The 14,093-nt window shown below is 47.9% G+C and overlaps 1 protein-coding gene across 5 annotated transcripts in view; it reads right to left on the bottom strand.

The window, feature by feature from the left end:
- The window catches only part of SMARCAL1 (SWI/SNF related, matrix associated, actin dependent regulator of chromatin, subfamily a like 1), a 54,151-nt gene that overhangs the window by 36,273 nt on the left and 3,785 nt on the right, over nt 1-14,093 (bottom strand). For all 5 annotated transcript variants that reach the window (XM_015539240.2, XM_007086108.3, XM_007086107.3 and 2 more), the window contains exons 5-7: nt 10,093-10,326; nt 7,911-7,961; nt 2,874-3,060 (exon numbers count right to left, since the gene is read on the bottom strand). In XM_015539240.2, coding sequence (XP_015394726.2) covers nt 2,874-3,060; nt 7,911-7,961; nt 10,093-10,326 — 472 coding nt within the window. The remainder of the gene's footprint in view (nt 1-2,873; nt 3,061-7,910; nt 7,962-10,092; nt 10,327-14,093) is intronic.

Below are 14,093 nucleotides of genomic sequence, written 5' to 3'. Positions count from 1 at the left end.
CGATGGCATTGAAATTAGGCTTTCTCAAGGTCAGAGAGGACGTTTATGCACAGGGGCAAAGGGAAGGAGCCGGCAGAGACAGGACACCGGAGAAGAGGAGGACAGGCCGTGGGGAGGATGGAGCCGGGGTGTCTATCAGGGAGCAGCAGCCTCAGCAGCTTGTCCACCAGGAGCCGCCGCAGCCCCTCCGCCCTCCAGTGTGACAACCCCTGCTGACGCTGTGTGCATCGGGGCGTGTTCCAGCGTCCGGGGGGCCAGACTGGCCTGGGGGGCAGCCCGGTTCCACCGCTTCGCAGCTGGGTACCCTCACGCCAGTTACCCAATCTCCTCACACCTCAGCCGTGAGACGGGCATGAAAGGACCCACCCCAGAGGCCGTTGCCGGGCTTTGACAGAGCTACTGTCTAAAGCACTGAAAACAGTGCCTGGCACCATCCATCCTAAGTGCTGAGGAAGTGTTTCTCTTGTAACTGCTACTCCTCAAAAAGGGAAAAATAATCAAGACGAACAGAAGAAAAATGACTTGCTTGGCTCACAAGATGAATCAGTGAAAAGCAAAACGGATCCCAAGTGCCAGATGTCTGGTCTCCTGCTCCAAACAGCAGCCCTCTTTCCTGTGAATTCCTGGAAAACTGATCATTTTTTTTTTGCTCAGAAACCTGATAATAAGCCCATCAACTAGCTCTTTTTCTTTCCTTCTCACAGCCAAGGCAGCGCGTAGCCCCCGTGGTCAGCAGCGGGTATGGCTGGCAAGGGGCCTTTTGAGTTGCCAGAAAGTAGCGTTGGTGCCCTGGGGAAGCCAGTGCTCAGCAAAGGCAGAGAAGCAAGCAGCGCATCCACGGGGGGTGAGGTGGGCAGGCTACTCATGGCATGTGACGGCACTGTCCTCATCGCCCAGAGGCCACAGCGGCCCAGCCGGGGTGTGTGTGTGTGTGTGTGTGTGTGTGTGTGTGTGTACCCCCCCTTCATCCCCAGGGCCGTGACCACCATATGCCTTCAGTGACAAGGAAGGGAGCCCAGCACACTGCTGCCTCACTTGTCCAACAGACCCAGCCTCTCCTTGGCACACTGGCCTTAGAGAAATCTTCTAGCCTGTTTCCAGGATCAACTCTCCCCACGGACCAGGTGGGGAGGTAAGTGTGAAAAGATTCATTTTCTCCCTTACTTTTTGATTTACACAACTGATGGCCAGGGCGGACAGGGGCAGGTGAGCAACAAAGCACGGAGGGCCTTGTGTTGCGGCCACAACAGGAGCGCAGTCTAACAGAAAACATGCCACGACATCGTCACAAAACATGCGTGTCAGCCCCGAGTCCACTCTTGGAAGCTGAGTGACCTCGGGCACATGACTTGCTGGGTCTCAACTCCCTCATCTGTTAAAAGGGACCATTCAGATATTAGAGGAAGCTGGTACCTACCTAGGAGACTTTGCTCCATACGTTTAAGGGCGCTCTCACTGTAGTTCTTACAAAACAACATGGAACCGACAGCCCTGCTCCCTCAACACCAAATTCCTCCTCTTTAGAGAATGCAAGTTAAAATCTGGATTTAACTGAGGAGCTCTGAAGAAAGGTTGCAAGTGCAGCTTTAGCAGTTTCATTAGCCTTTCGGTTTAGCAGTGTCAGAGCCATAGTGAAAAAGGTGGAAGCTGCCGGCCAGGCTCCCGTTCAGGCGCGTCACACCCCTCGGCGGTGACGAGGTTAACTGGCCGGGCCGGCAGGTGCCACGTGGGCCCCGATCTCTAACGGAGCCCAGGAGAACTGGGATACTGAAGACAGATGCTGCCCAGGGGTGGGGGTGGGCAGGCTCTCAAGCAAGACGGAGCTGTGCAGAGCGTGTTATCCGTGACAGATGGAACTGGAGGGAAAAACGAGGGAAAGGGTGTGAGTAGAGCTGGGGCCGTGGGAATGCAGGGAGGCGGGACTGGGCCCAAATCACAGAACAAAATCCCGTCAGAGACAGTGGCCACGCGTTTGCCAAAACCTCACGAGTGGACTGCGTGTGGACAGGCCGTCCTGTTTGCCAGCGCCACGATTTCCTCTCTTCCCCTGCACGGGGCTATATCCCCAGCCACACCACCGAATGGCAGAGGTAGCTCCTGCTGTCTTCTGGATGGCCATGAGGACTGCCTTTTTCCTCTCTATGACCTCCATTCTCTTCACTAGAAGGCAAGTTCAAACCTGCCACTTGGTCCTCCCAAGCAGCTCTAGAACACAGGACAGGTCACGATGTGGGCTTATCTTTTTTTTCTGTCTATAATAAGAACACCCTGACTTTCTTTTGGAAAACCACCTTCCGCTCAACCCAAGTAACTCAGGTGGGGCAGGCCCTACCAGCTGGCTCCAGGGCCTGTCATCCATTCTCACCAACAAGACTCCCCAGCCCCCAGGGCACAGTGACTGGTTCTGGCATCAGCACCAGATTTCAGGCCCTTCAGTGTCAGGCCCACCAGAAAAGAGGTGCTTCCGCTGGGTTGCTGAGCTGACGGGTGCAAGCCAGAAGTGCGAGGCAGCCCTGGCCGCCACACCCGAGGAGCACCTGGCTGAGAACAAAGCAAACTGAGGAGAGAGCCGAGCCGAGAGTGAGACAGGGAGGTGTGATGGGATCTTTGGAGACCCTTGGTTGTCTACTCCACGCACTGAGAAATCTCTCTCCTCGTTGGGTACCTGCACACCTGCGATCCAGAGTCCTGATCAACTCACAGAATTTGCAATCAATGGTTATAATCAGGCTTTGCTGACCACACACCTGGCTGGTTAATGCCTAGCTGCTCCTAGATGTCCATGAAAGATGAGTGTTCCTAAGAGAAGAAGCATCTGAACCCCATTTGTACTAAGTGATGGAGTCCAAGCAAGACGAAGACCAAGAACCTACTTGACTCCCACTCTCTGGAAGGGCAGCAGACTGGACACGAGCTTGGAGTCCACTCCAGAAAGGTCTGCCTCAGGGATGGTTTCTGGGACACATGGAGACGTCTTCTCCAGCTGTGAAGCGAAAGCCAGGGTGAGCGTCTTGGGCAGAGGATCCAGCTGAACTTGTGGAAGGCAGCGCACTTGTGCAACTAGAAAGGAGCACAGAAGGGTATGAATGGAAGCGCTAATGCCCATGAGAGCTAAGGACAGGGAGGGCGCTTCAAAATACAGAGCTCGGTGGCTGGAATTCTGGCACATGCTGTTTTCTCAAAAACATAACCGGAGAGAAACCCGCGGGATGACGGTCACATCCTGAGCAAGTCCATAAGGCTAGAGAACTGGTTTTCCCTCTCTATCCCTTAGTTTCTGCAAATAAGAGGGCAGTCACTAATGCCAGATTGATTTTCTACACTACACAGACACTCGGAAGAATTGCAAATGTTTCTGTGACTCTTTTTTTTTTTTTTAACCTAAAGTAATTTAAAACAATTCTCTCAGTATTCCCACTCAAATAAATAAGGACCCACATTCTTAAAAATCAGCCCAGAAAGACCCATGAAAAAGCAAGATATAGAATGAATAAATCTTGTCATTTCCATTCTCTTCTTTTTTTTTTAAGTTTATTTATTTATCTAGAGAGAGAAAGTGCGAGAGCAGGGGATGGGCAGAGAGACAGAGACAGAGACAGAGAGACAGAGAGAATTCCAAGTAGGCTCCACTCTGTTAGGGCAGAGCCTGACGCAAGGCTCAAACTCATGAACTGTGAGATCATGACCTAAGTCGAAATCAAGAGTCGGATGCTTAACTGACTGAGCCACCCAGGCACCCCTCTTCTTGTTTTATTTGGGTTTTGATGTTTGAGAAATTGAGAACTCTAAGTTATCTGCTGTTGATAGGCAAGGAAGCACTGTGCTCTGTGCAGAGAAGCTGTTAGGTGTTTCCAAGAAAGATCAGGAGGACAGTAGGGCTATTTATAAACAACAACAATAGCAATGACAAAGGGCAGAGTCACACTGAGTCCACCAACTCATAAAAATACAAATGGCCCTGCACACTTGAGACCCTTTCTGTAAGACAGAATACCGATCTCCCCTTGAGAGAGGTGAGCTTTACAGCAGTGACGTCAATGGTGAAGCAGACAACCAAGTTCCTTGGTTTGGAGGTGACCTGAGAGCACCTCTAAAGTAGGTTGGCAAGCTTAGACCTGCGGGCCAAACCAGCCTGTCTGCTTTTGTAGATAAAGTGTTACTGGAACATAGACATGACAACTGTCTGCCTGCTTGCCACAATGACAAAATCAAGTAGATGGGAGACCATATAGCCCACAAAGCCTAAAATATTTACTATCTGGCCCTTTACAAAAAAAGTTTACCAACCTCTGCCAAGTTCAGAGTCTAAACCGTTCCTAAGAGTGACTATTACTCTGACTCTTTCAATTAAAGCTTGTATTTAGGGGTCTTTACTTTCCTTCCAAGTGTGCTGGTTCCAGACCCCTATATAACGGACAGGGAAATCTCTCCTTCCAGTCAGAGCCATTACCCCAAGTGGGAAAAATTACTTGGGACCTACAAGAAACGAAAGGAAATTAATTTCAATGGTTTTGCTTTTTGAGAGAATTTAGCCTCACCCGATTTTAAAATTAAGAGGGAAGAAAAAAAAAGCTCCTTTATTTAAGAGAGAAACAGAAAAAGAATAAACCAGGGGTACAAACAAAACAGATAATTCTGGGGGTGGGAGAGAGACAAGTTAAACACCAAAGACGATAGACCTAGACGTCACTGGTGGAGGAATTATCAGCAATCTACTCATCACAGCCTGCTGTCCTATGGGTTGAGGCTTTCGAGATGGCCTTCCCTTTTATCATTGTCCTTTGAAAAATCTAATTAGAAGAGTAACTCCTGCCTGCGGATCTTCTGTTGCTCTTCGTCCTTTCCCTTCTCACGGGCACCTTGGCAGTCACAGTAACCCACCAAGGGGCTAACTGTCTTCAGGAACCTGGTAAAGGGAACCAAATAAGAAACTGGGTGTATTTCATTTCTACCCAGTAGTACTGGAAATTCTAAGGTTGTTGGTTCTGTGTGCCACGTGGTCATGTCTTTTCTTAACATCCTCACGAGGTATTCCAAGTGTTCTGCCACATCATCAAGTGGCTACCATTGTAAGTATTGATCTCAAGATGGAGGGCTGAGCCATCCGACTGCTACCTTAAATTGCTCTGTAGTCTCAATATATTTAAATCCATTTCCATCTCTCACTAAATGTACGTACCAGTTATTTCTGGAAACCGTTTGCGTGAACAGAATCACCATGATAAGAAATTAGGTAAGGTTGATGGCTTTAATATAAAAGAGACTTCCCCTACTGACAGAGAAATACATTTTATGCCTCCAAATTAAATCTGCACATGCTGATTTGTGCACACTTCAGGAGACTGAGCACTCTGTGTGCTTTCAGAAACCATTTTTATTTTAATCCTGGTGACCGCCGGTGCTCAAATACCTGATGGAAGCTAAGAAAAGGATGACGACCCGGCCGGTGTGAAATGTGGTGCTTTGTAAGCATTATGTTCTCCCAGCCGTTCAAGAGGAAAAAGCAACCTCCACTCGGTCTCCCACCAGCTACTGTCTCCATGGTCCTACGCTGCTGGTTCAGCCAAGTGGGTAAGTTTCTGAGACAGCCCCCCAAGTCACTAATGTCCTTTCCAGGTGCTGGAAGATGACAGGAATGTGCTGTCTAGCTTCATGAGTCATCTAGAAATCGTTTCTGTAAAATTGCTCTTCGGCAGAATGCTACTGAGCCACAGAGCAGAGAGATGTTAGTGTTTTCAAATAGCAGCTGACAAGACAAGATCAGTGAGGGGGATGCAGAGCCCTTCTGGACTGTGACAGCCGGGCGAAAACAAAAGGCCTTATGCCAATTTCACCGTGGGCGAAAGGCCTCAAGTCACTTAGAAAAGAGGGAGAAGGAAAGCTCTTAGATTCACCGTTATCTGGAGAAAATAACTGTCACCATGTCATCAATAAGCATTCATGCACTCAGGAGGTCTTACTGTCATTTCTTAATGAGTTTCAAATGCACACGCTCGGTAGCTCAGGGCCAGGAACCTAACTTCACACAGGAGGAACGAGGGCTAGGGGTGGAGGAGAGGCCCCAGGTCTGCAGTCTGTCAACAAAATGGGAGCTAAACTGGGGTATTCTGAAGAGCCTTGTCTCCTCAGCCTCTTATTCACGGTGCTGGTATCTACATTTCCAAACGGGTCACGCTACAACCTCGAGATCACCAGCCTGGTCTGACTTCTGTCACTGGCTTGATTGTAAGCCTACAACGCTCCCAATGAGCAAGACAACTGTTTCCTCCTTTCTCTGGGTCCAAGATTTTTGCAATCTATGAAATGTGTAGAATCAGTCTTCTCTTCCACCAGTCGCTGTAATGACAAGATAGCATGTAACACAGCAATCTGAGCCCTAACACTAGAATTCTTAAGATCTGCGGAATTATTAACGTGAAATGCAAAATTTCACGTGTGGCCAGGATGTGCATTTTTCTGGGTGAAGAATCCATCGTGTTCCTCAGGTATTTCAAAGAGTCTACAGCACACACAAGATTTGGAACCATTACATAATGTTACAGGAGTCACGAGACATGGTTTTCCATTACATTCCTCCGCTAAGGCCGTACATTTCCTGCTTCGTGTTGGTCCGTAAAAATCAAAGCCTTTATAGCTAACATAATTATATGCCTTCCTGCGGTTGAAAAACAAAGGGGCAAGAGGGAAACACTCACTCCCGCTGCTTATCAAAAATTTAGCTTTGGCCAAATAGTTCACTCTGAACCACAAGTTCCAGAAAGCCGCAGCCACAGGGCCTCAGCTCGACATCGGTCACCCTCGCCATGTCAGCCAGTGTTTGCTGGTGCTAAATAAGGACCCCATCACAGTCACACTTAACCTTGGGTTTGCTGCAAGTCCTTCCACAAGGAATCAGAAACACTTCTCTTCTATTTAACTTCTGTCAGTAGGATAGAAACAGAGTAAAGACCCCTTTTTTTCACTGAAAGGACAGAGGAGACCCAGAATGTTGAATTCTCTACCTGATGTCACCTAGTCAGTCGCTTGAGGAGGAGACAGAGAGAAGAAACCCAGCTTCTCCCTCTTCTTGAAAGTCCTGGGCTGGTGGGCAAGATGGCCAATGACTCAGAGCTGCCCCCTGGATCATGTCTCTCCTGGCCTGACTGGGACCAGCACTGGCTCGGAGGCCCAGCCAAGTCCTCAGGGGGCCAAGCAGGAGGAACCTAAGTGGCGCCAGCCACAGACCCACTGCAGGAGTGTGCAGCTTGGAAGATGGGTGACAGATGGGCATTCCAGGGCAGGCTGAGCTATGCCCATGTCCCCCCTTTCTCAGGCACACTAGAATTTACTGCCCGACCCATGCAGAGCACAGAGAGGAAAAATGGTAAGCCCAAACTGGCTTCTCCTTCTTATACTGATACCTGTACACACATCCCTTCCCTCAGTCAGTTTCCAAGGGCTTATTAAATGCTACGCGTGCTACAAAGCCCACAGCCACCTAGACCCTGCAACCTTCATTGATCATCTGGTTCTCATAGCAAACCGAGAGCCTTTCTTAGAGGGAATCTACAGTGGCTTCCATCTACACAAAGCAAACCCAGCTCAGCTGATTCCCAAAGTCCACATCTAACACTTCTGTGATGAGTAGGAAGTTGCACGGGCCTCAGGAACTTGACTAGCATGGCCGCACTCGGATGGAAGAAGAGGTCCTGTGTTTGCCCGAGCTGCCCCAAAGCCACCATCTCAGCAGACGGGGTGTGGCTGCCTGGGACCATCTTCACCTTCACATGTCCTGGGCACAAGCAGGTGAACTTACCACAGGCAGGGGATGGGGGGGGGGGGTGGTGCTCTTTAAAAATATGTTAAATTTAAGGCAGATAATTAAAGCTTAACAACAGCATGATATGAAACAAGCAAGGCAGGCATCTCACTTAATTTATTGTGCTCTTCCAAGAGAAAGCTCCACCTCCTGGTCTTGGCATCTGCAATGACAAGAAACACACAAGCCAACGTGATAGCCTGCCCTTCTGCGACCTCACTGCACTTATTCGTTCATTCCCTGGTTTCATAAATCTCCAGGAAGCCAGGATGAGGTGGCTGGTCCTGTGCCCTCCAGTGGGGACACAGAGGCTAGGAGCACCTGCCCTCGTGGCTTTCACAGAATTCAGGGAGGAAAGACAAACCGATGTGGCAATAATACTGCATTGTTAAGGGGGTGATAAAGGGTCCTACGGTGATACGTGACCGGGCTGGCCTGACAGGTCAGAAAGGCCCTGAATTTCCAAGATGGGGATAATTACAGTAGCTTACACTTATCCGGTGCTTACTTTAAGCCAGGCATAGTATCAAGAGGTTCACATGTTCCTCACTACCCTATAAGCTGGGTACCGGGGTCAGAGCGGTCAAACACCAGTTCAAATCCCAGTTCTGCCGCTTCCTAGCTGTGTGACCTTGGGAAAATTATGTAACACCTCTGTGCCTCAGTTTCCGCACCTGAAAAGTGAGGACACTACAGCTCTTGCCTCACAGGATTTTCAGGAGGATTACATGAGATTTAAGTATTAAATGCTTATGAAACTGTGCCTGGCAAACAATAAGCACTCAAAAGAAAACTAGTAACTATAAATTATTATTGTTGTTATTAGTATGATGCCATCCACTGATTGGCATAGTACACACCACACACAGTACTAACCAAGAAGGGGAGTGTCTCACTACCCAACCGTAGCTAAGTTCTTAGAGAGGCTCCCCTACCGAGCTACCTTCTGAGAAAATCATGAAAGCTACATAGTTGCAGATAAATGCCTTCGGGACGGCAGACATGAACTCTTCTCCGTATGACCAACCTGAGAAAGCAAGGTGGTTAGGGAACAAGCTGCATAAACATAGGGAGTCAGTTTCTGAACAAAAAGCAAGGTGGCCCCGGTATAATCTGACAGACCAAAGGCAGACAGGCTACTCCCGCCGTGGGAATAGAACAGGACACTCTTCGTGACAACAGCTTGACCCGGACACTGGCAGAGCAGCAAACAGGGAAGTCTGTGAATAGCAGTGACGGCAAAAAAAAAAAAAAAAAAAAAAAAAAAAAAATCCACTCACGGTTTCTAGATGTCTGAGCGTGGGCAGGACTGGGTGCCAATATTTTAGCTGTTACATTTCCAAAACAGCAGACCGTATCTATTTGGTGTGATTTCAAAGGTCACTCTTTGTGGAATACACACAGGCCTTCTGTACTGGCCTTTTAAGGGCAGCCTACTCCAAACTGAAGTCGAAAATCCAAGGGAGCCTGGAAGGCAAAGAACCCTGGACCTCGTGTCAGTGGCTCATCTGGCCTCAGGACAGGCCCCGGCACATCTCACCCAAATCCCACTCAGCAGGCTGCCCTTGCGAGTTAAAACTTGATCCACCCAAGGAATAAAACAGTAATAGCTGGCATCACCCTTCTCCGGAAGGAGCCCCAAACCCTGATGAAAGCTCACTGAGCAAGTAATTCTATAGAGGCTTCTTCCATAAGATTGCCTAAACATGATGTCTCAAAGGCATGAGGTTTCAAAGGTTTGCTTTCTTACTCACCTACGGAAAAGACTAAAACCATATCAAGGATGGGAAATATTGATCCATAACAGCCACAAAAAAGCCCAAGCTGAGAATGAAACCCGGTAGTGCAGAATTCTTAAAACTAACTTCTGCCCCGTGTTCTCACGGGGCACCTTTTGAAGAGCTTCAGAAAAACTGAAGCACAAATGCTCTGCTTTGGCCAGCAGTGTTCAATTCCGGCTGATTATTAGACTTCTACAAATACCAATGCCCAGGCCCCACCTCGCAACAGTTAAATCAGTATCTGCAGCTGGGAACCAGGCATCAGTGTTTATTCTGGGAGCGGGGCCTGGCAAGCTGTGTCACCAAGCGCCCCAGGTGGTTTGGATGCACACTCAAGTTGGACAACCACTGACTCCGTCTACCCCAGGGCATTTATTTTTATGGCATATGCCTGTTTTTCGAGCTCTCCTAGGGACAAAAATCACTTCTGAATATTCAAACAGAGAAAAACAACTTGTGTGAGAACACGGACCACCATGCATCCTGGGAATCAGGCGGAAGCCAAGTACTTGCCGTAATTTCTGGAATCCATCTGCTTAAACACTGCAGTCAGATGTTCAGAGTAGCCGATGTCTGCCTCAAAGCGGGCCCGGGAGATGAGCACGCATCGCCCTTTGACAAAGGCAAGGGAGGGAGCTGAAGGCAGGCGGGCCTGGGCTACACCATCAGCAGAGGGCAACTCCCTGCTGTCCTCGGCCCCTTCCAAAGGCTGCAGGGTGACGGAGGGGAGGCTCTGGGCTGCTTTCACTGCGGAAGAAAAGGACATATGTGACAAGGTGCATGACTTTCACAGCACCCTGGGGGTGCTCGGACAGGCAAAGGAGAAGGGCAGGGGCGGGACTCGAGAAAAAGCTTGGTTAGATTAGGAAGGCTTGTGAGCGTGCTTTCACTGGGGCGTTGGGAACTGCAGGGTTACTGAATGGAACTTCTGCTCCTTAAGTGTTCAAATTAAAAAACACACAAATGAACAGGGGGAGGAGGGATCTCACCAAGATGTGTGACCTTATTAGAGAACTTCTGTTGCTGTGTCACAGAAGCCACTGAGGTCAACACCCAGAAATCACGCCCTTCACCCGACCCCCAGGTCACTGCTCTGCTACCACTTGGAGAACCAGGGAAAGAGACACAGAACCATCAGTTCAAAAACACAGTTTCAAACCTTATTTTATCTGTTACAGATGCATCTTATAGATTAACAGATTTGACTATATAAAACTGAACTGTCGAAAAAACCAAATGGAATTGAAAGGCAAAACTACTAAATAAAGATTTTTGCAAGAAATGTGAGTAGAGCTCACTAACGAACTTAAAAGAGGGGAGAAATGACTAACATCTGGGGAAGTGTTCGACGTCACATATAATCAGAGAAATAAAGAGCCATTTTTACTCATCAAATTTGCAAGATTTAAAAAAAAAAAAAAAAGCGCCTGGGTGGCTCAGAAGGTTGAGCATCTGACTCTTGATTTCAGCTCAGGTCATGATCTCGCAATTTGTGGGTTTAAGCCCTGCATCCGGCTCCACACTGTTCGGGATTCTCTCTCTCTCTCTCTCTCTGCCCCTCCCCGGCTCTCGTGCTCTCTCTCAAAATAAATAAACTTAAAAAAACACACAAACAGATATCTGCATTGCTAGTTGGGAATAAAACCTTTTGGAAAACAATTTGGTATTATCTAGGAAGAGTCCTAAACACTGATAATGATTCCACTTCCAGGAATCTATCCAACCTGACAACTGAAAATACAGAGATTAACGGATACAGGTATTCCTTACAGCTTTAACACTGGAAAAACCCAGAGCAGATACAAATGAAATAAAAACGAAATGATTTAAACAACTTGTGACACGTTTATACCACGGAATGTTATATGGCCGTTAATTGTTTTTAGTAAGAAATTTTGGAAAAGACAGACATACAAAAAGCCAATATTAAGTTTAACCGAATGAAATCATTTTTTTAGAGGTCAGAGTGGTCCGGTAATGGACACCTGCCTCTTCATAGTTCAGAGTTAGTGGTTAACATTCACCGTTAATACAAAAATAAAGTGTGTATATTTTAACGCCTAGAAAAAAGGCTGGAAGGCACAGGACCAAAATGTTAATAGTGGTTAACTGAGTGGGGAGACTATGGGGGAATAGTTGTTCCTTGCACGATAATATACTTTCTACGCATTCTACGACGCAGATGTGGTAGGGTTAAAAAGACAAAATCCACAGGTACGCCTAGAGCAAGTCGGCAGCAAGACCGACAGTCTTTACACACGACACTGATAAAAAGCATAAACCACTGTGAAGACACATCATAAACCTATCCGAAAAATAAAGACCAAGGGCAGATGGTGGCTGTCCTCGTGCTGAGCACCACGTAACACAGAGCTGCTGAGTCACCATGCTGTATACCTGAAACTGACGTAACGCTGTGTGTCAACTGTACTTCAACAGAGAGGAAAAAGAGCAAGGATGAACACACAAGTCCACGGTCACTGCGCGAGTGTTCAAGGGCTATCTCAGCAGACAGCGGGTCAATTGGGCAAAACACTGGTAAGGATGTAGAGAGGAGCGAAGTTATTCATAAGCAGTAAAAGTCATCTAAAAGCAATAGGGAGAATTTTGTGCCCAATAATCCGTTTCTTTTTTAAGCTTATTTATTTATTTTGAGAGAGACAGTGCGCGGGACAGGGGCCGAGAGAGGGGGAGAGAGAGAATCCCATACAGGCTCCAGGCTCAGCTGTCAGCACAGAGCCCGATGCAGGGCTCAATCCCACGAACTGCGGGATCATGACCTGAGCCGAAGTGGGATTCTCAATCAACTGAGCCACCCAGGTGCCACCCAATAACCAGTTTTTAAAAAAGATGTGGGGCGTTACAAAAAGCAACCATATCACACAGAAAACCGAAATGAATTTGCAAAAGCAGAAGTCATCCAAGTCACCATGCGTTGTGAGAAAGGAGTAAAAAGACAGTAAAACAAACCCATGACAGTGGAACTCACTGATCTAAACTGAGCAAAAATGAGAAAACCAGGTGTTGAAACCTGCAATCTTAACCCAGAGTACTGGCTCTCCCCCTCCCAAGACCTAACAAATGGATTAAAATAACAGTAGAAGTGAGCCCTTCCCCCAAAAAACATCACCAGCAGCTACCAAAGAAAGGGATATCACCTGACGCCATACATTTAAAGAGGTGGGACTCCAAAGAGAGACACAGGAAATTCTGCAGGGGGCCGTCCCATCACCCCTCATGCCCAGAAACGACTGGTGGCTCCAGACAATTCTACCTCATGCCCCAAACCCGCAGAGAAGTGACCTCGACAGGCCTCACCTTTTCCCTATTTGAGCCGGGTGGGGAAAGAGGGAGCATAGAAATGGCTGAGAAAAGAGAGGATGAAAATGGGAGACCAGAACCTCCAGGGCTGACGCGTTGGCAGAGATGTAGGCTCCGGGCACCAAGGTGATGAAAACCTTGGTGTAAGAGGCAATAAAATGTGAGAAGACAGAGTGGGGCATCCGGGGACTCTGACAACGGGCCAGGCTGGGTCAACGGTGTCCGCTGGAGCCTGAGCGCTCAGGTTAACTAGCCACGTAGCGTTGTGAGGATGGGTGCTGTGTGCCGAGCCGTTACTCTCGGGGCAGCCAGCTTCCTGTCGTAGCTGGAGCCAGCACTCCAGTGGGAACGTGCACTCTGAAGTCAGACTGTGTGGGTCTGAATCCCAGTTGTGCAACTCACTGGCTGCATGATCCTATTTTAGTTACTTATCCTCTCTGGGTCTCAGTTTTCCCAGATATCTGTAAAACGGTTGTTATGAGAAACAGAAGACGCGGCGTATACAGGCATACCTCGTTTTATTGCTCTTTGCTTTACTGTACTTCGCAAATATCGTTTTTAGAAGTTGAAGCGTTGTGGCGACCCCGCATCGAGCAAAGGTGTCAGCGCCATCGTTCAAACAGTAATTTGTCTCACTCCCTCTTTGTCACGTTTTGGGAATTCTTGCAATATTTCAAACTTTTTCATTATTATTATATTTGTTATAGGGATTTGTGACCAGTGATTACAACTTGCTGAAAGCTCAGATGATAATTACCATTTTTTAGCAACAAAGTATTTTTTTACGCTGACTCATTTATTTTGAGAGAGAGAGGGAGAGCACGCGCACAAGCCGGGGAAGAGAGGGAGGGAACGAGAGAATCCCAAGCAGACTCCAAGCAGCCAGCATACAGCCCAACATGGGGCTCGATCTCCCTAACTGTGAGACCATGACCTGAGCCGAAATCAAGGGTCTGATAGATACTAAAGTGACTGAGCCACCCAGGTGCCCGGCAATAAAGTATTTTTTAATTAAGGTTTGTACATTGTTGTTTTTAGACATGCCACTACATACTTAACAGACTGCAGTATGGTGTAAACATAACTTTTATATGCACTGGGAAACCAAAACCTTCGCCTGAGTCACTTTATTGTGACATTTGCTTTACTGCAGAGGTCTGGAACCAAACCTGCAAAATCTCTGAGGTATGCCT

Source organism: Panthera tigris, chromosome C1, assembly GCF_018350195.1.
Source record: "Panthera tigris isolate Pti1 chromosome C1, P.tigris_Pti1_mat1.1, whole genome shotgun sequence".
Taxonomy (NCBI): Eukaryota; Metazoa; Chordata; class Mammalia; order Carnivora; family Felidae; genus Panthera; species Panthera tigris.
This window is presented reverse-complemented; position numbering and strand designations above follow the sequence as displayed.